The sequence below is a fragment of the Geotrypetes seraphini genome, chromosome 3 (assembly GCF_902459505.1).
Source record: "Geotrypetes seraphini chromosome 3, aGeoSer1.1, whole genome shotgun sequence".
Classification (NCBI taxonomy): domain Eukaryota; kingdom Metazoa; phylum Chordata; class Amphibia; order Gymnophiona; family Dermophiidae; genus Geotrypetes; species Geotrypetes seraphini.
The window spans coordinates 11,050,707-11,076,556 of NC_047086.1; the positions used below are offsets into that span (position 1 = coordinate 11,050,707).

The window sequence follows — 25,850 nt, forward strand, 5'->3', positions numbered from 1 at the left end:
CCCTTCAATCTTCAGGTACTACAGACGATTTTAGCGACAGGTTACAGATCACCAACAGCAGGTCAGCAATTTTGTGTTTGAGTTCTTTTAGTACCCTGGGATGTATACCATCTGGTCCTGGTGATTTATCACTTTTTAACTTGTCGACTTTCCAGCACTTATATCAAATGACAGTTTGGCTTAAAAAAAAAAGCATGGGATAAGCCCAGAAAAATTCCTAGTGGCAAGAGGATGATAAAGAAATATGGGGGGAGGGCAACCGGCATGGAGCAGCCGTTCGGTCCCAAGAGCAGCAGTATAGCTACTATGTACTTTCACAAAGGCGCAGAGCAGCAGTTATACACAAACACGAACACCACCTAAGTCCAACAGGACACGAACTCATGGAAGCAAAGCAACCCAGGAAAACAGTGGGAGCGGACAATCCACAGGAGCCGTTGGAATGAAACAATGCTTGTTTACTTCAGTCCAAGATATACAGTAGAGTGGACCCGACACAGTACTGTGTTTCGGCGAGCCAAACCACCTGCCATCAGCAGTCACTGTATTTTAGGACTTGAATAAAATCATATATGAATGATGACATTTGCACACACGAGTTTGAGACTTCTTGCTTGTTTTTCGGACTGAAATCTCATCATTCATATGTGATTTGATTCGACTCCTAAAATACAGTGACCCCTGAAGAAGGCGGTTTGGCTTGTCAAAACACAATACTGTGTCGGGTCTACCTTACTGTATATCTTGGACGGAAACAAACAAGCACTGTTTCATTCCACCGGCTCCTGTGGATTGTCTATTGTCCATACCTAAACACAAAACATAGCATTAGCCTGAACAAAGTGGCAACAACAACCCTAACAAACACTGGGGTAACCTGCACGAAGCAACAGTTATATCCCTAAACAGAAAACGCAGAGATATTGGGCACATAGCAGCAGTTAAGAACATAAAAACAAAAGACTTGCCCTACTGGGACAGACAGAAGGTCCATCAAGCTCAGTATCCTGTTTCCAACAGTGGTCAACCCAGGTTCCAAGTACCTGACAGAAACCCAAAGAGTAGCAACATTCCAGAGCTCAGATTGTGATGTCATAAAGCCTCATTCCACCAATACCTAAGAGCCAAACTCATCAGTGATGTCACAATGGCTTCATTATCCTATACTTGGCTCACATAAGAATCACCCTACTGAAGGTCCATCAAGCCCAGTATCCTGTTTCCAACAGTGGCCAACCCAGGTCCCAAGTACCTAGCTAGATCCAAGTAGCAAAACAGATTCTATGCTGCTTATCCTAGGAATAAGCAGTGGATTTACCCAAGTCCATCTTTATAATGGTGTATGGACTTCCTTTTTAGGAAATTATCCAAACTTTTTTTAAACCTTGCTAAGCTAACTGATTTCACCACATTCTCCGGCAACAAATTCCAGAGTTTAATTACACGACGTGTGAAGATATATTTTCTCTGGTTTGTTTTAAATCTACTACTTAGTGGCTTCATCACTTGTCCCCCTAGTCCTAGTATTTTTGGAAAGAGTGAACAAGTGATTCACATCTACCCTTTCCACTCCACTCAGTATTTTATAGATCTCCATCATACCTCCCCTGAGCTGTCTCTTCTCCAAGCTGCAGAGCCCTAGCCGCTTTTGCCTTTCTTCATAGGGAAGACATCCCATCCCTTTTATTGTTTTTGTCACCCTTCTCTGTACGTTTTCTAATTCCGCTTTATCTTTTTTGAAATATGGTAACCAGAATTGCACATAGCATTCAAGGTGCAGCAATAGCATAGAGCGATACAAAGACATTATAACATTCCTTTCCTGATAATCCCTAAACATAAACATGTCGATTTTCCTGCAGGAAGCAAGAGTACAATCCCACACCAAAAACTGTGGGATAACCTGCAGAGCCAATTACATTTTAAACAGGAAACACTGGGATAATGCTGTAGGCTTCAGCAGTGGTTACACTCTTTAGAAAACAATGGGTTTTCCTGCATATAAAATGATAGTTAAAGCCCTAAACAGAAAACCCTAGGGTAACCTACATGGATCACTAGTTACATCAGTCATTCAATGGGGAGTAGTTAGGCGTTCTTGAGAGAAGTATCAGTGGAAGATATATCTGTGTTGGATGTCACTGGGAACGTATAAAACTATCTCAAGATAATGAATCTCAACTAGGCGAACTGGACGATCCATTGCGATCTTTATCTGCCCTCATTTGCTGTGTAACTGTAGTCTTTCTTGAAATGCTGTTTCTTTTTATTTGGGCATTTGGGAAAATGTTTCCACCTACAATACTGAAGAAACCGTGGACAGCAAATCCTAGTAAAGTCCTAGTTACATGGTTGCATCTAACACCAAGTACATAACACCATCTGTCTCTGAAACACAGCAATATCCTTCCACAAACTCTCACATTTTACAGACTGCCTTTAGCTTCCTTTCTGCTCCATCTTTGAAATCCATCTTTAATCCTAGCAAAGGGTATTACAACCAGAACGAAAGAAGTTGACCTGCCGTTGTATCGGGCGATGGTGCGTCCGCATCTGGAGTACTGCGTTCAATATTGGTAACCTACCTTAAGAAGGATATGGCGATACTCAAGGGTTCAGAGGAGAGCGACACGTTTGATAAAAGGTATGGAAAACCTTTCATACACTGAGAGACTGGAGAAACTAGGGCTCTTTTCCCTGGAGAAGCGGAGACTTAGAGGGGACATGATAGAGACTTACAAGATCATGAAGGGCATAGAGAGAGTGGAGAGGGACAGATTCTTCAAACTCTCGAATACTACAAAAACGAGAAGGCATTCGGAAAAGTTGAAAGGGGACAGATTCAAAACCAATGCTAGGACGTTTTTCTTCACCCAACGGGTGGTGGACACCTGGAATGCGCTTCCAGAGGGCGTGATAGGACAGAGTACGGTATTGGGGTTCAAGAAGGGATTGGACAATTTTCTGAAGGAAAAGGGGATAGAGGGGTATAGATAGAGGACTACTACACAGGTCCTGGACCTATTGGGCCGCCGTGCTAGCGGACTACTGGGTGCGATGGACCTCTGGTCTGACCCAGCAGAGGCACTTCTTATGCTCTTATGTTCTTAAAGGCATCTTTGGAGGAAAGAAGGCAAGGGGGCTGGGAAGAATAATTTCAGGTCTAGAACCAAGTAGGCTACCGATTATCCTCCTAAAGGGAAAGGGGCTTAAGAACAGAGAATGATTTCCTACCGATTATCTTCCTAAAGGGAAAAGGGGTTTGAGAATAGCAGAATGATTTCCAGTCTAGAACTCAGGTAGGTTACTGATTATCTTCCAAAAAGGAAAAGGGGGCCTGAGAGCGGTTAAGGTAGCTGGTTTAAAAAAAGATTTTGACAAGTTCCTGGAGGAAAAGTCCATTGTCTGCTGTTGAGACAGACATGGGAGAAGCCACTAATTGCCCTGTATCAGTGGCATGGAATGCCACTACTATTTTGTTTTTTGCCAGGTACTTGCTTATTTGGATTGGCTTCTGTGAAGACGGGAAACTGAGCTAGATGGACCACTGGTCCGACCCAGTAAAGCTATTCTTATGTTCTTCTTGTGCGAGCAGCAGACCGGTCCCCAGTCTAGAACCCAGAAAGGCTACTGATTATCTTCCTAAAGGGAAAAGGGCTTCAGAACAGCAGAACAATCCCCAGTCTAGAACCCAGTTAGCCTACAGATTATTCTTCTAATGGGAAAAGGGCTTGAGAGAAGCAGATTGATTTCCAGTCTACAACCCAGGTAGGATACTGTTATCTTCCTAAAGGTAAAGGGGCTTGAATCAATAGATCGATCTCAGGTCCAGAACCCAGGTATGGCTACTGATTATCTTCCTAAAGGGGTTTAAGTTATATGGAGGTGTAAGACTGAGAGAGGCAGATTCTCCCAGAGAAACAGCAGACATGATTCTGTCTCAGTCCAGTGTAACACAGAGCTGTCATTCTGCTTTTGTTAGTGCTAACACAGGCGGATCTGATGCACTGCCATTACACAACGGGAAACAAAATTCAGAACTTTTCAGAAGCAGGTGTCCCTTTAAAGTTGGGTCACCATATGGCCCAGAAAAAGGAAGATGGATTGAGACATCAATGGAAGTAAAACCCAGGTGTCTCTATTCATCCTCCTTACTTCCATTGCTTTCAATGGAATTAAACCTGGATATCTCAAGCTGTCCTTTTTCCAGAGCCATAAGGTAACCCTACTTTAAAGAAGTTTTCAAAGTGGCAAACCTCAGTCTTCCTATATTCGTCTGAATATGATTAATAAGAAATATTATTTGCCCGAATATAAATCTCAAATTCAAATAATGGGCTTCTGCGCTTTAATATAATAATTAATAAAAGAAGCAACGCAAAATCATCAAGTGTCTATTTCAATAGGATTTAGCACAATCGAGCCCCAGATTATTCGTATTTGAATTTAAATCACTGGCTGAATATGAATAATGGATTTGGATCACTATTCGGGGCCGAATCAAATCAAATACGAGTATTTGGTACAGCCGTAAGCACATGACCATGAGTCTTGTAAGGTCACTGCAAGCAAGAATGTACCCTTCCTAACAAGGCATGACTTACTAGACCTGACCCGTGCATTCACGTAGTGAGAGAGAGAGATCTAGTGCAGAGGCCGATTGAATTTTGGTTTTGGCTTCAGCATAAAAACCTGCCTGAAATTCAGACTTGGTGCATTTTCGTCTACAACTGAACCCCTCCCCCCAACCAAAAGCATCAACCATTCTCTGCCCTCCACTAACCAAAACTGCCACCCTCCCACCACCTCTAGGCCTTCCCCCAAAGCCTACATTAGAAGCCCTAGTCAGAGTAGAAATGATCTCCAGTCGGGGTGGAGGGGATGGTGGGAAGCTTTCTGTCAGGAAGGCCAGGAGCCCACTTTCTGTCAAGGGTGCCATGCCACCTGGTTTCGATTTCAGCTTTGATTTCGACTGAAAACTGTGCAGCAGATTTCAGCCACAGATTTGGTTTTGGCCGAAAATGGGAAACCCAATTTTGATCACCCTTTAATCCAGCGATACCACATCTGCATTTCAACCATTCTCCCTGCAAACCCGTCTTCAGGGACGTGAGTCAGAGGAGGTTACAAGAACCACAAATGACCAAGCTCCCTGTAGCTCCATCTAGTGGGTGATAGGGGGACTACAGGGACAGAGGCAAATTTCAAAGGATCACTCCAGCTCCTTTCATTGAAAGACTGATAAAAATGGAGCCCTTTACGGCTCATCTTATAAAAAGCTTTGTTTATGATATCTCTACTGACTGAACGGTATGTCATATCTTTCTCAGTTATGCTTAGAAATGATATATTTGAGGGATAGGGTGGCAACACACCTCATGTACACCAACATAATTCATCCACCCTCACAGGACAGACACCAAGCTAGGGGTTACTAGATAAGATGTTAGCATAAGGTAATAGCCCGAAAAAGGTGACAAGAATAGAAAGAGAGTGAGAGGAGAGGAGAAAAACACAAAGCAAAACCTAAAGAAATACTCATGTTAAAATCAGAGGCAGGGTAGGTGCTAAGCCCTCCGCTTACCTTGTTTCTCTTGAAGTAAGCCCTTCGGCAGGCTGCAAAGCACTTCTCACTACAGAAGCTCTTCACCTCACTGCCCATGCTCAGCGAATAACGCTTGATCCCCAGCTTCTGGCACCAGGCACACATGATTTGCACATTTGTCACATCGTCCTCTACAAGAAAAACAGAAGGAAAAGAATAATGTTTGTATCGGAAGCAGTGGCATCACCCCCCCTCCACTACTACTAGAGAATGACACAGGGACAAATTTTTCCCTGTCCCCGTAGGAACTCGTTTTCCCTTCCCATCACCGCGAGTTCTTTTCCTGGCCCTGCCCCGGTTCCTGCAAACTCTGTCCTCATCTGCACAAGCCTCAAACCTTTAAAATCATATGTACAGTGGAACCTTTGTTTACGAGCATAATTCGTTCCAGAAGCATGCTCATAAACCAAATTGCTCATATATCAAAGCGAGTTTCCCCATAGGAAGTAAGGGAAACTCGCTTTGATTTGTTCCACCTCCTCCTCCTCCTCCTCCCCAACCAAGGCTACTGGAACTGCTCCATCACCGCCCCCCCCCCCCCCCAGAGGCTACTGGCACTGCTCCATCACCGCCCCTCCCTCCCCCCCACTCAAACCGGCATCGCACCCCCTGCCCACGAACGCCCTTCCGCAAGAACCGCATTGCACCTCCCATGCTGGAAGCGGCATCCGCCTGCCTGCCCACCCACCCAAGCAAGCTACTTACCCCATCTGCTGTGTGCCGATGCCAGTTAAGGAAAGATCCCGCCTCTTACCTGGGCTGGGCCTTCAGCATCTGCGCATGCTCAAGGCCTTCTGGTTCTCATTCTCTCTGGGCAGTAGGTGCGATGTCGGTTTGAGCGGGGGGAGGGGGGAGATGCTTGTTTAGCAGGACAGTGCTCATTTTGCGAGTTAAGATTTGTGAGTTAAAGTTCCACTAGAGCAACATTCTAGAGCTCAGATGGTGATGTCATAATGCCTCATTCCACCAATGCCTAAGCTCCGCCCTCATCTGCACAAGCCTCAAACACTTTCAAATCACAAGTAGCAACATTCTAGAGCTCAGATTGTGATGTCATAATGCCTCATTCCACCAATGCCTAAGCTCCGTCCTCATCTGCACAGGCCTCATTCCACCAATGCCTAAGCTCCGCCCTCATCTGCACGAGCCTCAAACCCTTTAAAATCCTAAGTAGCAACATGCTAGAGCTGAGATTGTGATGTCATAATGCCTCATTCCACCAATGCGCTGCACAAGCCTCAAACCCTTTAAAATCATAAATATTAGAGGCTTATGCAGCTAAGGCAGAGCTTACAGGAAAGGGGCAGGGACAGTAACAAAACTCATGGGGACGAGACGGGGAAAAATGTGTCCCTTTGTCATTCTATACTGATCATTTCAATAGCACTATCAGACTTACAGATACACTTTCTGTGTCCCTAGTGGGCTCACAATGTAAATTTTTTGTACTTGGGGCAAGGGAGGGTTAAGTGATTTGCCCCGGTTCACAAGGAGTTGAAGTGGGAATTGAACCCAGCGGTCACTCGGGCGGTCTTTTTCAGCGTGTCGCTGACTGCTATTTATCCAAGGTTTTTTCTTTTGATAATTTTCTTCTTTATCAAAAGTGGACCCCTGACGAAGGTTAGTCCGAAACACGGACCGTGTTGGGTCCCTTACCTGGTAAAAGGTTTTTAATCAAAGATCTTCTTGTCATAATAAAGTCTGCCTGCATCGTGTACACAGTCTGCAGCTTTTTGGTTTGTTTGTTCTGAATTGAACCCAGCTCCCCAGGACTTTAGTCCACTGCCCTAAGCATCAGGCTCTTCCTCCACACCCTGTTCCCTGAGCTGTACGCTGCCCCTCTGTGAAATCAAATGTAAACATAGTAACATAGTAGATGACGGCAGATAAAGATCCGAATGGTCCATCCAGTCTGCCCAACCTGATTCAATTTAAATTTTTTTTTTTTTCTTCATATCTATTTCTGGGCAAGAATCCAAAGCTTTACCCGGTACTGTGCTTGGGTTCCAACTGCTGAAATCTCTGTTAAGACTTACTCCAGCCCATCTACACCCTCCCAGCCATTGAAGCCCTCCCCTGCCCATCCTCCTCCAAACGGCCATACACAGACACAGACCGTGCAAGTCTGCCCAGTAACTGGCCTAGTTCAATATTTAATATTATTTTCTGATTCTAAATCTTCTGTGTTCATCCCACGCTTCTTTGAACTCAGTCACAGTTTTACTCTCCACCACCTCTCTCGGGAGCGTATTCCAGGCATCCACCACCCTCTCCGTAAAGAAGAATTTCCTAACATTGCTCTTGAATCTACCACCCCTCAACCTCAAATTATGTCCTCTGGTTTTACCATTTTCCTTTCTCTGGAAAAGATTTTGTTCTACGTTAATACCCTTCAAGTATTTGAACGTCTGAATCATATCTCCCCTGTCTCTCCTTTCCTCTAGGGTATACATATTCAGGGCTTCCAGTCTCTCCTCATACGTCTTCTGGCGCAAGCCTCCTATCATTTTCGTCGCCCTCCTCTGGACCGCCTCAAGTCTTCTTACGTCTTTCACCAGATACGGTCTCCAAAACTGAACACAATACTCCAAGTGGGGCCTCACCAATGACCTGTACAGGGGCATCAACACCTTCTTCCTTCTACTGACTACGCCTCTCTTTATACAGCCCAGAATCCTTCTGGCAGCAGCCACTGCCTTGTCACACTGTTTTTTCGTCTTTAGATCTTCGGACACTATCACCCCAAGGTCCCTCTCCCCGTCCGTGCATATCAGCTTCTCTCCTCCCAGCATATACAGTTCCTTCCTATTATTAATCCCCAAATGCATTACTCTGCATTTCTTTGCATTGAATTTTAGTTGCCAGGCATTAGACCATTCCTCTAACTTTTGCAGATCCTTTTTCATATTTTCCACTCCCTCTTCGGTGTCTACTCTGTTACAAATCTTGGTATCATCTGCAAAAAGGCACACTTTTCCTTCTAACCCTTCAGCAATGTCACTTACATACATATTGAACAGGATTGGCCCCAGCACCGAACCCTGAGGGACTCCACTAGTCACCTTTCCTTCCTTCGAGCGACTTCCATTAACCACCACCCTCTGGCGTCTGTCCGACAGCCAGTTTCTGACCCAGTTCACCACTTTGGGTCCTAACTTCAGCCCTTCAAGTTTGTTCAACAGCCTCCTATGAGGAACTGTATCAAAGGCTTTGCTGAAATCCAAGTAAATTACATCTAGCATATGTCCTCGATCCAGCTCTCTGGTCACCCAATCAAAAAATTCAATCAGGTTCGTTTGGCATGTTTTACCTTTTGTAAAGCCATGTTGCCTTGGATCCTGTAACCCATTAGATTCAAGGAAATACACTATCCTTTCTTTCAGCAACACTTCCATTATTTTTCCAACAACTGAAGTGAGGCTGTAGTTTCCTGCTTCATCCCTGTGACCACTTTTATGAATAGGGACCACATCCGCTTTCCTCCAATCCCCAGGAATCACTCCCGTCTCCAGAGATTTGTTGAACAAGTCTTTAATAGGACTCGCCAGAACCTCTCTGAGCTCCCTTAGTATCCTGGGATGGATCCTGTCTGGTCCCATCGCTTTGTCCACCTTCAGTTTTTCAAGTTGCTCATAAACACCCTCCTCCGTGAACGGCGCAGAATCTACTCCATTTTCTCGTGTAACTTTGCCAGACAATCTTGGTCCTTCTCCAGGATTTTCTTCTGTGAACACAGAACAGAAGTATTTGTTTAGCACATTTGCTTTCTCCTCATCACTCTCCACATATTTGTTCCCAGCATCTTTTAGCCTAGCAATTCCATTTTTTATCTTCCTCCTTTCACTAATATATCTGAAAAAATTTTTATCTCCCTTTTTTACATTTTTAGCCATTTGTTCTTCCGCCTGTGCCTTCGCCAAACGTATCTCTCTCTTGGCTTCTTTCAGTTTCACCCTGTAGTCCTTTCTGCTCTCCTCTTCTTGGGTTTTTTTATATTTCATGAACGCCAACTCTTTCGCCTTTATTTTCTCGGCCACTAGGTTGGAGAACCATATCGGCTTCCTTTTTCTCTAGTTTTTATTGATTTTCTTCACATAAAGGTCCGTAGCCATTTTTATCGCTCCTTTCAGCTTAGACCACTGTCTTTCCACTTCTCTTATGTCCTCCCATCCTAACAGCTCTTTCTTCAGGTACTTTCCCATTGCATTAAAGTTCGTACGTTTGAAATCTAGGACTTTAAGTATCGTGCGGCCGCTCTCCACTTTAGCCGTTATATCAAACCAAACCGTTTGATGATCGCTACTACCCAGGTGAGCACCCACTCGAACATTAGAGATACTCTCTCCATTTGTGAGGACCAGATCCAATATCGCTTTTTCCCTTGTGGGTTCCGTCACCATTTGTCTGAGCAGAGCCTCTTGAAAGGCATCCACAATCTCCCTACTTCTTTCCGATTCCGCAGACGGAACATTCCAGTCTGCATCCGGCAGGTTGAAATCTCCCAACAGCAGAACCTCCTCTTTCCTTCCAAACTTTTAGATATCCATAATCAGATCCTTATCAATTTGCTGCGATTGAGTCGGAGGTCTGTAGACTACACCCACGTAGATAGAAGTTCCATCTTCTCTTTTCAGAGCAATTTGTCAGAAGATTTCACTGAGATGGAAGAGAAATATGGATTCTCTAGGGAGTCTGGGCTGTGCTGGACTCACTCTTCTGCATCAAGCTGGGACTGCTGGTATCAGTTATTTATTAAATTTTCTATACCATTCTCCCGGGGGAGCTCAGAATGGTTTACATGAATTTATTAAGGTATTCCAAATCGCTGCAAACCTATACGAAATGGATCAAGAGATAGGGAAAAATGCTTAAGTAACCTGAATAAATTCATGTAAACCGTTCTGAGCTCCTCTGGGAGAACAATATAGAAAATTGAATCAATGAATATTATCAACACGCTTTATCCCTTTCACGGAAGGAAATGAAAGTTTGTACCGCAACAAAGAACAAACAACTCTGCCATTTAGAAGCCGTAACACACAAACCTTAACCAAAGTACCCACTCCAACTGAAATATCCCCAGCCCACCTTGCCCTCTGACTATCATTCTCTGCCAAACCTAACACCACCTCCACCCCCCTAGAAACTAACAACCAAAAAAAGCCTCTACTAGACCAATCCATCACCAATTTCCCCCCATCACCCCCAACCAACCCCCAGAAACCCGAAACTCCAGAACAGTTCCTGTAATGAAATCAGTCACGTCTCAATGCTTCCCATCCAAGTAATCTATCATAAGCTAAGAAATCCAACTACCCCCCCACCTCCTCGGCAATAAACCTACCCCACAAGAGAACATACCAGTATTCTCACCTACACCTCCCCAAAGAAACTATATTGCAGCCACCCCACACTCACCCGTCAGCACAATATCAATTCTCCTCCACTCACTCATCTCCCCCAAACACACACACATCAACTCCAAAAGGAAAAGGGCCCTCATGGTCAAAAACAACTCAGCTTCAATGAGGGTAAGATGGTGGAAAACATTCCCACAGTCCAAGCTGAGCCATCCCCCCCCAAAAAAAAAAAATCCCCCACACAGCTCCTAATCGTTACGCACTCACAGCAATCACGCAAACATCCCCCCTCCAATATCTGAGCACACTGCACAGAACAAGTAAGGTCAGCCGACCCCCCCAGGGGGACCACAAAACCTGGACATCTTAGGAGCCTCGAGGAAGCCATGTACCCACTATTGTCTGATTCAGGAAAAGAGCCCGGTAAAAGTACCGCACTCCGGGGTCTCAGATTGATCCCGTAGCAGAGGCTCAGACCCAGAGTCTGGCAGAGTAGCAGTAAAGTCCTGTGACACAACTGTAGAATCATAGACAGATGTAATGCCATTATGTGTGATGAGCAGCTTGGCCAGATAGTTCAACATAAAACGCATCTTGGCAAACAGTTTAATGCAGATGAGAAAGAAGGTCCATTGCTCTTGTGCCATCTTACTGGAGTAATCCTGAAAACACAGTTCACAGAACCAGTGCACAATGCCCTAAGAATCGCAGCTTTATGGGCAAAGTTAAGGTCCACACAATGATCACGTGAGGCCTCACACTTGCTGCAGGACGGCTGCTAAACTGATGGGCATGCTCCTCAAAAAGCAGCCCAGCTCCGCTTCAGGTAAGGATTATGGTAAACTGACGGAACAGAGGTTATTTTGTTGACTGCAGTTCTCCAAATCCTCCAGGTGCTCCTTCAAAACCTGTAGGCAACTTGCATGGCTGGTAGTTGCGGTCTGTACATTCTGGACCCTGTCCTCCGCGTTGATGTTCCGTTGTTGAAAGAAACCCAATCCCTGGCTCACCTCCTCAATCTTCCAACTTGCGGTCACTAGGATTATCTCCAGCACCATGGTAACCTCCAATGTGATCTCTGAGACCCAGGTAGAGGCAACGGAGGGGCCCGCAGGACTAGAGGGTGCTGCCATCTTGTCTTCCGACCCCCCACATGCGATCCCGATCTCTCCACACTTATTTAGCATATCCTGAAGACGAATAAGTGGCTACAACGATGGTGCCGGGAAATGAACTTCGGATTCCTGAATCACGGAGAGGCACTACAGGGATCAGACGGACTCCACCTGACCAACAGAGGTAAGAACGTCTTCGGACACCGACTAGCCCGCCTACTTCGAAGGGCTTTAAACTAGGTAAGTCGGGGGCGGGTACTCACTTTTACACCGGAGCAGTAAGCAACAATCCTGATGTGGCGAACCAAAACTCCGCTTCTAAGTCTGAGGTAAGTACCCTTACTGCAAAAGAATCGCTAGGAGACACTTTAACTCAAATGGGTGGCTCTCTACAGGAGCTTAATAAACATAAAGAGTGGAGAGCTATGTATGTTAACGCACGCAGCCTAGGGAATAAATTTCTAGAACTGGAAACAGAAATAATTAATGCAGACCTTGACGTAGTAGCAATATCTGAAACATGGTTCACAGACTCTCATGGGTGGGATATAACTATACCAGGATACAACCTGCTTCGCCAAGACAGAGAGGATAGGTTAGGAGGAGGGGTAGCACTTTACATCAAAGAGAACATCAAGACAACCAGGATCACGGATGTCAAGTATACTGGGGAATCCATCTGGATAAACCTGGCCAGAGGCGGAGAAAAATGCCTGTACCTTGGTGTGGTATACAGACCTCCAAGACAATCGAAGGACAAGGACGCAGAATTAATTGAAGACATTGAGAATATCACCTTACGGGGGGACGTTGTTCTGTTAGGAGACTTCAACATGCCTGATGTAGACTGGAACACACTCTCAGCGACAACTTGTGATAGCAGGAGGATATTGACATCCATGAAGGGAGTACGGCTCAAACAAATGGTACTAGAGCCCACTAGGGCCCAGGCCATCCTGGACTTGGTACTTACGAATGGGGAAAGCATTTTGGAGGTCTCGGTGGGAGAAACACTAGCCACCAGTGACCATAACATGGTATGGTTTAACCTTAAGAAAGGCTTCCCTAGATCACAAACAAAAACAAGGGTACTCAATTTCCGGGGCACTGACTTCGCACGCATGGGAGATTTCGTCCATCAGACGCTGCAGGTTCAAGAAGTAACTGATAATATGGAAGCTTTGTGGTCAACCTTGAAATCGACCCTTCATGAGGCAACTATCCGCTACATAAAATCGGCAACTAAACAACAAAGAAAAAAGAAACCCCAATGGTTCACTGATGAGGTCTTGTACCTCGTCAAGGAGAAGAAAAGAGCATTTCTCTCATACAAACGCACGGGGGAAAAAGAAGCAAACATCGAATACAGGACAAAGTCTGCAGCGGTCAAAACAGCAGTCAGGGAGGCCAAGCTTCGAATGGAAGAAACTCTAGCGAAGAACATTAAGAAAGGGGACAAATCCTTCTTCAGGTACATTAGCGACAGGAAAAAGAACACAAATGGGATAGTACGCCTTAGAACGCCAGACGGGAATTATGTGGAAACAGATTCCGATAAAGCCAAACTACTGAATGTTTACTTCTGTTCAGTCTTTACCTGCGAGGCACCAGGGCACGGGCCACGGCTGGAAACAAAGCTAAGCATGGAAGACCCATTTCAGAATTTTGAGTTCACAACAGATGATGTTTACAGAGAACTGTCAAGACTCAAGGTGAACAAAGCCATGGGACCGGACAATTTGCACCCAAGAGTGCTCAGAGAGCTATGCGATGTTCTGGCGAATCCGTTTGCCATGCTATTCAATCTCTCCCTAAGTACGGGGAGAGTCCCCCTGGACTGGAAAACAGCTAATGTCGTTCCTCTGCACAAAAAGGGTTGCAGAGCAGAGGCTGCGAATTACAGACCAGTGAGTCTCATATCAATAGTGTGTAAACTCATGGAAACTCTACTTAAAGGTAAATTAGACACGATATTGGATGAGGGGAATCTAAGGGATCCCTGTCAACATGGATTCACTAGGGGCAGGTCATGCCAATCCAATCTTATCAGCTTCTTTGATTGAGTGACAGGAAAGCTAGACTCGGGAGAATCTCTGGACATAGTGTACTTGGATTTCAGCAAAGCTTTTGACAGTGTCCCACACCGTAGACTATTAAACAAGATGAAATCGATGGGGTTAGGTGAGAAACTAATTGCATGGGTCAATGATTGGCTAAGTGGAAGACTTCAGAGGGTGATGGTCAACGGCACCCTCTCTGAGACATCGGAGGTGACTAGCGGAGTGCCGCAGGGCTCAGTCCTGGGACCATCCCTTTTCAACATATTCATAAGGGACTTGACCCGAGGGCTTCAGGGTAAAGTAGCACTGTTCGCCGCCGCCAAACTGTGTAATACAGTAAGTGAAAGCAATCTCAAGGATAGTATGACGCAGGATCTGATCACATTGGAAAACTGGTCCTCGACATGGCAGCTGGGCTTCAACGCTAAGAAGTGTAAGGTCATGCATCTCGGCAGCAGAAATCCATGCAGAACATACACCTTGAATGGAGAAACACTAGCTAGGACTTCAGAAGAACGGGACTTGGGAGTAATCATCAGTGCAGACATGAAGGCTGCCAAACAAGTAGAGAAGGCCTCATCCAAGGCAAGGCAAATGATGGGATGTATCAATAGAAGCTTCATCAGCCGCAAACCTGAAGTCATAATGCCACTTTACAGAACCATGGTGAGACCTCATCTGGAATATTGTGTGCAATTCTGGAGGCCACATTACCGTAAAGATGTGCTTTGAGCTGAGTCGGTCCAGCGGATGGCCACTAGGATGGTCTCCGGACTCAAGGGTCTCTCATACGAAGAAAGACTGGGCAAATTGCAGCTCTATACTCTAGAGGAGCGCAGGGAAAGGGGTGACATGATTGAGACATTTAAGTATGTCACAGGTCGTGTCAAGGTGGAAAATGACATATTCTTTCCCAAGGGACCCTCGGTCACAAGGGGGCACCCGCTCAAACTCAGAGGAGGGAAATTTAGTGGTGACACCAGGAAGTATTTCTTCACAGAAAGGGTGGTGGATCACTGGAACAAACTTCCGGTGCAGGTGATCAAGGCTACTAGCGTGCTCGACTTTAAGAATAAATGGGACATCCATGTGGGATCCCTACGAGGGTCGAGTTAAGGAACTAGGTCATTAGCACTCAGACTTAATGAGGTGGGTCAATAGAGTGGGCAGACTTGATGGGCTGTAGCCCTTTTCTGCCGTCATCTTTCTATGTTTCTATAACCTCAGTTTGCCTCACCAAAGGTGTCCAATCAATTCCACTCACCGTAAGTGAACCAGGGGTAGGAATCGTGGGGGTAAGAAAGCCCGATTACTCAGGTGGGCTGCAGGAGAGCTAGGTTTCAACGACCTCTCCTGAGCACAGCGTCACCTGATCCCTCCCCAAAGTCTTTCATCTGATCAGAACACTTTACTAACGTCTTCAATTAATATATAACAGTTATGGGGCACAACTATATTCAAAGACTCTCCAGTACAGAAACATTTATTTTCTCTTTCTATAGTCTTAAACTTCGCCTCCTGAGTGGTAGACACAATTCATACATGTGTTTTCTTTTAAGACAGGTTGTAAATAAGATGTACTATCTTCTAATTAGACTGTCATTTCTGTTTACAAGTTGTTATCGCTTTCTGATTTGCAGACAACTGGTTAGAGATGTGGGGGTTCTGCTGGAAGCTGTTCTCTCTTTTTAGAAATCCTGTTAATTGTGCCGGGACTCTTTCGAAATCCTGCTAGGTGATAACTATCTTTTCCTTCTACTAAGAACATAAGAACTGCCATCTCCGGATCAGACCTTCGGTCCGTTCAGTCCGGCGATCCGTACACTCGGAGGCCCAGCCAGGTGTACACCTGGCGTAATTTTAGTCACCCATATCCCTCTATGCCTCTCATAAGGAAATGTACATCTAGTTTGCTTTTAAATCCTAGAACGGTGGATTCCGCAATAACCTCCTCTGGAAGAGCATTCCAGATGTCCACCACTCGTTGCGCGAAGAAGAACTTCCTGATATTTGTCCTGGACTTGTCCCCCCTTAGCTTCAGTACATGTCTTCTTGTCCGTGTCACATTGGACATTGTAAATAATTTTTTTTCCTGCTCTATTTTGTCGATTCCTTTCAGTATTTTGAAAGTCTCAATCATATCCCCTCGCAGTCTCCTTTTCTCAAGGGAGAACAATCCCAGTCTCTTAAGTCGTTCCTCGTATTCCAAGTTCTCCATACCTTTTATTAGCTTCGTTGCTTGTCTCTGCACCCTCTCCAGCAGTTTTATATCCTTCTTTAGGTTGGGAGACCAATGTTGGACACAGTATTCCAAGTGTGGTCTGACCATTGCCCTATAAAGCAGCATTTTAATTTTCTCCAATCTACTCGTGATTCCTTTCTTTATCATCCCTAACATTCTATTTGCTTTCTTGTCGAACGTTTTCTGGAAGTCCAAATATATTATGTCCACCGGTTCTCCACTATCAATTTGTTTGTTCACGGTTTCAACCAATTTCAACCTTCAGTTCTTTTAAGACTCTCGGGTGAATTCCATCAGGTCCAGGGGATTTGTCACTTTTAAGATTGTCGATTTGGTAGTATATCTGGTCCAAGTCCACTTTTACTGTGGTGAGGCTGTCCTCTATTACTCCTTTGAACACTTTCACTGAATTGTGGACAGAGCGAATGGTTGTTCCAGCAAAGCAGATGGTGTTATGTGCTTGGTGTTAGATGTAACCATGTAACTAGGACAAAAATAGACCACCACCTCTCAAATCTGCTGACCACAACGCCCAACTATAAAACATTCAGGAAAGAACTGAAAACTAATTCAAGAAATTTGTCAAATGATCTAACCAAACCGTATTGACCCTTCCCAGATCTCAACGCATTCTATATCTCTCAATCTTGTAATCTCCCTGGGAATGCCCAGCCTAATTTCTTGTTGTAAGCCACCTACAACTGAAACATATTGGCGGGATAGAAGACACCAATGTTTTGTAAGTCACAACTGGGAAGGGGGTTGAGCAGGTCATGCTCTGATGCAGCCAAAATGAGCACTGAGAGAATAGCAAGCTGGCCAGTGGTAAGGAGAGATCAGAGAGCAATGAAGTGCTGCATATACAGGCAGTCCCTGGGTTAAGAACGAGTTACATTTTTAAAGCTGTTCTTAAGTCGGATTTGGATGTAGCTCAGAACTTGTAGATGTTCAGATTCTTGCTGCTTCCCTCTGCTCCCAGCTGACAAAAGGGCCAACTGTCCCTACCAATGTACCACACACACACACACCATGCACAACCACACACTGTTCTTAATGTCCTGAATCTGCTACAGGAGAAGTGTAGGAGTCTAGGCCGCTGGAAATACTGCTCAGTAAAATCAAATGAAGCCACAACTATGTTCTTAAGCATGAGTCGTACTTAAGTCGGGTGTCTATAACTCAGGGACTGCCTGTACCGCACATGTTGCCTTTAGCTCAGGGGTGGGCAACTCCAGTCTTTGAGGGCCGGAATCCAGTTGGGTTTTCAGGATTTCCAAAATGAATATGCATTGAAAGCAGTGCATGCAAATGGATCTAATGCATATTCATTGGGGAAATCCTGAAACCCTGACTGGATTCCAGCCCTCGAGGACCGGAGTTGCCCACCCCTGATCTAGCTTCTCTCTGCTCACCACTCATTTAGGGTTGTTCTTTTGTCCCATTGCTGCTCCCTGAGGCCTCCAACTCAGTTGGCTTTTTTTATAGGGCTGCCCCTAAGTAGAATGTTTCACTCTAGAATTCATGATGATATAACAAATTCTTCCTGAAAATATATATATAGTAAATTGAGAGATTACTGGAGATTAAATGAGTAAATAAAGAATTCATAAATTAATAAATTAAATTTTTATATGTGATGAGTCCTGAGTTTTCACAACCCGATTATCAGGCCCAGCCTGTAACATTGGGTTGAGAGTTGTATTAACCCAAACGGGTTATTCAAATGTGAAACATCCCTGGACCCAATTTTTTTTTATAGTGAATAAGTGCAAAATCATACAACCAAAAATCAATCACCATTCATCTCTCTAATATACTATTGTGAATATAAATGCTACTGAGTCCAAAGTCTATTTGAGATTCAGCTACCAAGGTTCTTCCTCTGATGTCCAAAATTCAAACAGTTCAATTAGTTAGAAAAGCAGGTACTTATCCTTGCGGTATAAAGGCGTCCAGTAAGACACATTCAGTCCATAGTTCTTGCTATGATACTGAAGCTCTACAGGGCTCCGTTTCGGAGGATCACTCCTCCTTCCTCTGGAGCAGTAGCACTGAACTGGAGAAGGTACAGAGGAGAGCAAACTTAGCCAAAAGGCGAATGAGACTCAAATGAAAATGGTGTTGCGGCGTGGAAACGCCCATGTTCTCCCGGCAGATCAAGGAGCAGCGACATGATTACCTCACGCTAGATTCAAACAAGCAAAAATGCTTAAAAATATACATACTGTACAATGAAATAAAAAAGAAAACAGAGATATATAGCTAAATAGGAGACCCAAGGAGTCATTTAGACCCGATGGTTGTACAGACTGGAGTTGAAAAATCCAGAATTGCTCCCTAAGGGCCAATTTCTGGAACTTATTCCCTTGAAAGTCAGGTGGAATTTGTTCGTTGACTGGCCATTTTAAATCAGTAAAATCATGATGGTATTGTTGACAATGGGGAGCCATGGGTGACGTAAGAGACCCTGTGTTTATCCTGCTCTTATGTTCTATCAAACGCGTGCGAATTTGGCGTATGGTATGACCCATATACACCAAAGCACAAGGGCAGATTATGACATATACGGCCCAACTGGATTTACAGTTAGTATGGGCTCTCAAGGTGTACGATTTTCCAGTGCCGGGATTAATCCATTGAGTACAAAGGCACCACATGATGTGTGGCCTCCTATGTTGCTGTTCCCCACGTTACCCACTGTAAAAGATGAGTGAACTAATTGATCAGCAATGTTTCTGGGTCTCGTATATGCAATACATGGAGGCTCATGGACCTAGGTATTAGTTGCGTCACATGCCGAATGCTGTTGGAAATGGCCGATGTCTTATCTTCCGAAGCAGTGTTGTTGAAGAAGATCACGACTGGCATATAATGCTCTCAAATAGGCTTTCTGCAATACCTGATGAGAGTATCCCCGTTAGGTACACCTGTCATATATCTGAGCTTGAATTTTGTATTCCTGAGTGGTGTCAGATCAATGATAGCAACACGGATTCCATCTACTACCAAACATTGCGCAAGACAAAACCTTGCAACTAGATCTTCAAAACCATAACACATGCCAGCACCAAGTTAAGAACTCAAAGTACACCAACCCTACTTATGAAAAGTTTGCATTGCAAAGGTTCTAGAACAGCAGCACAGGGATTAAGGGTGTGAGGGTTGGGTTTTTTAATTAAGTCTAGGGGATGACGACAGACCACTAGATTCCTATATAGAACTTACATATAAACTGAATTCCAGTTATATAAGGAAAACACAGGCCATCACATAGGAAAACTAGAAATATAATGTAGATTTAAAAGATGAAAATGAAAACAAAAGAAATCATACTGTAGGACGTAAAATCCCAGAGAAACAAAGATGCATTTCCATCAATACAAAACAAAATACAAGAGAGGCACATTTTTAAAGCTGACATCAAATAACCAAGGGGGAGAGTGTGGCGCAGTGGTTAAAGCTACAGCCTCAGCATTCTGAAGTTGTGGGTTCAAACCCATGCTGCTCCTTGTGACCCTGGGCAAGTCACTTAATCCCCCCCCATTGCCCCAGATACATTAAATAAATTGTGAGCATTCTGAGCTCCCCCGGGAGAACGGTATAGAAAATTGAACAAATAATAGTGTGAAGTTTCAGCCTCTGATCACCAGAGCTGCTATTGTGACATCATAATGCCTCATTCCACCAATGCCTAAGAGCCAGTGATGTCACAATGGCTCACTTTTGCTACATTTTTGATTTCTAGAGCGGTGCAGTAGTTACAGCTACAGCCTCAGCACCCTGAGGTTGTGGGTTCAAACCCCACACTGCTCCTTGTGACCCTGGGCATGTCACTTAATCCCCCCATTGCCCCAGATACATTAGATAGATTGTGATCCACCGGGAGAGACAGGGAAAAATGCTTGAGGACCTGAATAAGCTCATGTAAACCATTCTGAGCTCTCCTGGGAGAACGGTATAGAAAACTGAATTAAAAAATAAATAAATAAATCTCTCTCTAAATATCACTGTTCTCTATTTTATTTTTCCAGTTGAGTTGATTCTGGTCTTTTAAAAAGTCCTTTCAGTGGCGCAGTGAGGGTAAGCAGCGCCTGGAGCAGAGGCGCCCCCCCCTCATCCTCACCCTACCATGAGTGCCCTTCCCATCCCCCACACCTTTTTAACTTTGGCGCATGCCACCACCCGCTTACTGCCTGCATCGGATTTGGCACGTTTTTCTGGCATCACTTCCTAGGCGCAGCTCCCGGACGTGACGTCGGAGAGCGCCCAAGTTAAAAAGGCATGGGGGAAGGGGCGCGCGCGTGTCAGGGGGAGGAGTGGAAAGGCGGTGTGGAGAGGAGGGGGAGAGCCAGCACCCTGAGCAAGATTGGGGGTGTGGTAGACCCCCCCCCCCTTTCTAGGATCTCATTTCCTTTTTCTATTTCTTTACTGTCCTGTTTTCTTATTTAAAACCGACGTCTCTATTTCTCTTTAATGAACCTGTAACTAGATTTCATAATCTCCTTTTCCCTACAATCCTCAGTCTCTTCTTTCATCTACTTACAGCTTTCCACTTCCTACACTTTCCTCCCGTCCCCACTCCTCTCTCATTCCTTCTATTTCCTGACTTTCACTCACTTTCCAATCCCATTTCCAGCCTCTAAATTCATCGCATCCCTGGCCTCATCAATCTTTGCCTCTCATCTCCCCCCTTCTATTCCTCTCCTCACCACCCCCAGTCCCTTTCTTATTTCTTACCCCCTTATACCTCTCCCATCTATGTTAAATTCTTTTATTCCTCAAAATCTCTTTGTAGCCTTTCTCCCCTTTCTCCAGTAGTCACTGTTCCTATCTCTTCTCCCATAGCTTAGGGTTACCATATTTGGGAAGACATAAAAGAGGACATCTGAACCCACCCCAGACCCACCCATGCCTCGCCCCCCACCTTTCACTCATTTCCTTAGTCCCCCTTCCTATCCTTTACTCTTTTACCTGGATAGAATATATACATCATCGCATATGTCTAGTAGCACTATAGAAATGATTAGTAGTAGTAGAAGCAGCTGTCTGAATGCTCAGTGACATCACAATGCATCTAGGTCATAGCCAGAATTCTTGATGACATCATAATGATGAGTTATGTAAAGTTAATGCAAGTTATGCAAGTACTATAAAGATAATGTAAAGTAATGCAAAGTAATTTCCACGTAAAGTTTGGTAAAGTTATGTACGAAAAGTTATGTAAAGTTAGGTATGCAAAGTTTGTAAAGTAATGTAAAGAATTGTATTGTCATCGCCTGGAAATGACCAGCCATCTTCGAATGTAATCCGCTTAGAACCGCAAGGCACAAGCGGAATAGAAATCACTAATGTAATGTAATAATGCAGCTGTATATGGTTCCCCTTCTATCCCTGTCCCCTATTCTGTCCCTGTCCAGCTTTTCTTCCTTCTTTACCTTTTCTCCTTTACCCCACCCCAGGACCAATCTCTCTCTCTTCTCTCCCTTGCTCCTTCCCCATAGCATCTCCCTCCCATCCCCAAATCCACCATATTTCTCAATTTTCCCCCATCCCAGCATCTGCCTCTCTCTCCCTCTTCACTCCTCTATTCCCCAAAAGCTTCCCATGGTAGCATCTCTCCCTATCCCCTAGCTATGAATGCCTCTCTCTCTCTCTCTCTCCTTCCATCTCCCACCCACACCCAGGTGCTTCTCTGTCTGTTTCTCTCTCTCTCCCCTTCCAACCCCCCCAGTCGAATCCATATGACCTATCTTTCTACCTCCTAACTCCCCCATCTACCTCCTCCATGGCTGCTGCACTGAATCTTTGGGCAGCCCAGCAACGTCAACGAGGTAAGCCTGCTGCCATTGGCATGCCCCCAACTTCGCTTCTCTGAAGCAACTTTCTGTTCCTGCGTAGGCGGAACTTGCAGAGAAGCAATTTCCAGGGGATGCCGACGGCAGCAGCCTCACCTCACTGCTGCTGCTGAGCTGCCCAAAGATTTAATACAGTGGCTAGGGAGGTGGGGGACTTGGGAGAGCCTGCTAAACCCGGACTCCCCCAGTCTAAAAAACCCATCCAGACACCTGGATAGTCCTCTAAAAAGAGGATATGTCTGGCTAACTCTAGCATAGTTCCTTCTCTACTTCCCCAATAATACTACACGTATCTTTCTTCCACCTTAAGCCCCGCATCCATCTCGGTGTCCCTCCATGTTACTACTACTTATCACTTATATAGCGCTGAAAGGTGTACGCAGCGCTGTACATTTTGACATTTATAGACAGTCCCTGCTCGGAACAGCTTACAATCTAATTTGAACAGACCGGCACGACATATAGGGCTGGGGATGCAGAGCCCAAGGTGAGAGGAGCCTGCCACAGGGATTCGGGCAGCTCATTCCAAGCCTATGACTCAGTGAGGAAGAAGGGACGGAGTCTGGAGTTAGCAGTTGAAGAGAAGGGCACAGAAAGAGGGGGGGGGAACTTAACTCACTTAACTAACTTAATTCACTTAACTAACTCACTTAACTAACTCACTTAACTAACTTAATTCACTTAACTAACTTAACTAACTCACTTAACTAACTCACTTAACTAACTTAATTCACTCCCACTTTATTTAAGAGAGAAGAATTTGGATAAATTCAAGAGCCAACTTAAGAGCTTTCTTTTTAAAGATGCTTTCAATATCTAATTGAAACGTTAATTGCTCTTTCTATCTGCTCTCTATTTATTCTTTTGTGTATTTTTATTTCCAATAATTTATTTGTTTTCCCATTCCTTTTGGATTTTACCTTTAATCGTTTTCTCTTTCCTATCATAAATCGTATTTCTTCCCCCTCTACCCCATTGTTTTCCTTGTTATAGTTTTAATTACCTTGTTTTAATTTGTCTGTTTTTAATGATTTTTATATTGTGGTTAATGTTTACCTCTTATTTTTTGTACATTTTAGAAATTTATGTTATTATTTGTACATCGCTTAGTAATTGTGATAGGCGATTAATCAAATATCTAATAAACTTGAAACTTAACAGCTGAGCTTACCACCTACCTCTGCATATGACAATGTTTCTCTCCCCCCAACCCCATCACCTGTCCTTTTCCTCATTCTCTACCACTCCGTCCTCTGCCCAAGGCTCATCATCAACCCCTAGCTCCCACCTCCCATTTGCCCCCGGCTCCCTTAACCCATTCCCAGCAGCAGACTGGTTTCATCAGCCTCCTTCTCCTATCTGCCCAGCACCACTAGCTCTGCTGCAGAGAAAGGAGCTCCTTTCTTCGCTCAATCCACTCTAGCCGCCAGCACCACACAGGAGTTGAAGGCAGAGAACAAATACGCCCTGTATTGCACATGAAACAGGAAGTAGATGCTGTCTGCTTTTAGCAGCTGGGTGGTGTTGGCAGTCGCAGCATCTGAAGTGAAGAAAGCAGTTCATTTAGTGGCACCAGACCTGGCAGATAGCAGGAAGGAGCAGCTGGCACAAGTTTTGGTGGTACACCACAACACTATGAAGAGGGTGGACCATCCCATCACAATGGCAGGTTTTCTAGTCCCCCGGTTTGTATAAAGGTGGTTATTTTAGCCACAATCTATAATTGATTTAATAAACCCAGCCTGCATCTTGTACTCTTGTCTGCAGTTTTTTTCTTTGTAGGCTTTCTAGTGGTGCATCCAGGGTATAAATTTAGAAGCATATGCATGTTCTGCTTTCCAAATGACAATGCTCTATGACAATGATTCTCAATCGTTTCTTTTCGCACAACACTTAAAAACAATTTTTTCTGTTGCTGCGCCTTCCTTACGGTACAGAACACTCTACCTCAAGATCCTCCATAGCAACATTCAAGTCAAAACTTAAATCATTCCTCCCTTTGCCCTCTCCAATCTCAAGCTGGCACTGTGCTGTAAACAAAATAAACCAACAACAACAAAAAAAAAGACTTTTTCTCTCTCTGTTAGGTCCTCATTCAAGCTCTGGCAGGATACACATTTCAAATCAGACATATTGTATTCATAAATTAGAAAATCAAATTATTTTTTCTGGTCATTTTATTCTTCAAATCATGTGGTCCCAGGCTCTGGCTTCTGTTTGTCTTCTGTAAACTCACCCATTTGACGTTTTCTTCTTCCTCCATGCTCACCATTCATTTTCTGTCTCTGCACCTTCCCTTCCACTGCCATATCCAACATTTCTATTTCTTTCCCTCTGTCTACCATTTCTGTCTCTGCCTTGTACCCTGGGTCAAACCTCTCTATTCTCCTCCATGCAGCATCTCTCCTTTCCTCCCCTCCATTATCATAGTAGACCCGAATGCATCATCTCTCCCTGCCCTCCACTCTATGTCCAATATTTCCCCTCTCTCTTCTCCATGCATGTCTCCCTCCACATGCATGATTTCTCATTTAACCCTTTCTACCTCTTTGTTGTATCTCTCCCTTCCTCTCCTCTACCCCATGTTCAACAATTATTCCTCTCTCCCCCTGAGCAGCAATTGTCCATCCCTCCCTCCTATCCCCCTGTGCAGCACCTCCCGACCGACCCCTCGCCACCCCCCCCCCCCCCCACCGTGAGATCTAACATACTTCAGGCCTCCTAAAGCAGCAGCAGCGGCCGGCAGATGCTGTGAACAGGGTTCCTGTGGTCTGCCCCGCCAGGGCTTCCCTCTGCCATGTCATCAGTGGCATCATCAATGATGCAGCAGAGAAGATCGCTCCAGCCTGTTCAGAGTGCTGATTATGTCAGAAGGCCACCGCTGCTGCTGCTTTAGGAGGATCTTTGCGAAGAGCAAATTTGACCATGTTTCTCCGCTCTTGCTACAACTCTACTGGCTCCCAGTAATTTCAAGGGTCTACTTTAAATGTGCCTGCCTAACTTTCAAGATCCTCCATGGCATTCTTCCCCCTTTAATGCGTCTATCTTGGAATGCTGTGAGACCTGACATCACCAGATCGATCCAAAAGCTCAAATTATCTTTCCCCTCATTGAAAGGCATTAACCTACATTGGAAAATTAGGGAAATCTCTTCACTTCAAAACTACAGAGCTTTGGAATAAGTTTCCTGTCCAGCTGCGAAATCTGGGCTCTTTTCAATTATTCCAAAAACACCTGAAAACATGGTTATTTTCAAAAATGTAAATTTCCGCTTTCCTCTACCACCAATTCTCACTGTACTTCCCTTTTAATTTTTGTAAACTGTGTCGAGCTCTATATTTATAGAGAAGATGCAGTATATAAACTTAAGGTTTAGTTTAGTTTAGGAGGTCCATCTTGCCCAGCAGTCCGCTCACATGGCAGCCCATCAGGTCCAGGACCTGTATAGTGATCTTCTATCTATACCCTTCTATCAGGAATTCATCCAATCCCTTCTTGAACCCCGATACCGTACCCTGTTCTATCACACCCTCTGAAAGCACATTCCAGGCATCCACCACCCTTTGGGTGAAGAAGAACTTCCTAGCATTGGTTCTGAATCTGTCCCCTTTTA

General features: G+C 44.6%; 1 protein-coding gene across 4 annotated transcripts in view; it reads right to left on the bottom strand.

The window, feature by feature from the left end:
- The window catches only part of SOBP (sine oculis binding protein homolog), a 321,828-nt gene that overhangs the window by 214,689 nt on the left and 81,289 nt on the right, over nucleotides 1-25,850 (bottom strand). For all 4 annotated transcript variants that reach the window (XM_033938324.1, XM_033938323.1, XM_033938321.1 and 1 more), the window contains exon 4: nucleotides 5,585-5,736. In XM_033938324.1, coding sequence (XP_033794215.1) covers nucleotides 5,585-5,736 — 152 coding nt within the window. The remainder of the gene's footprint in view (nucleotides 1-5,584; nucleotides 5,737-25,850) is intronic.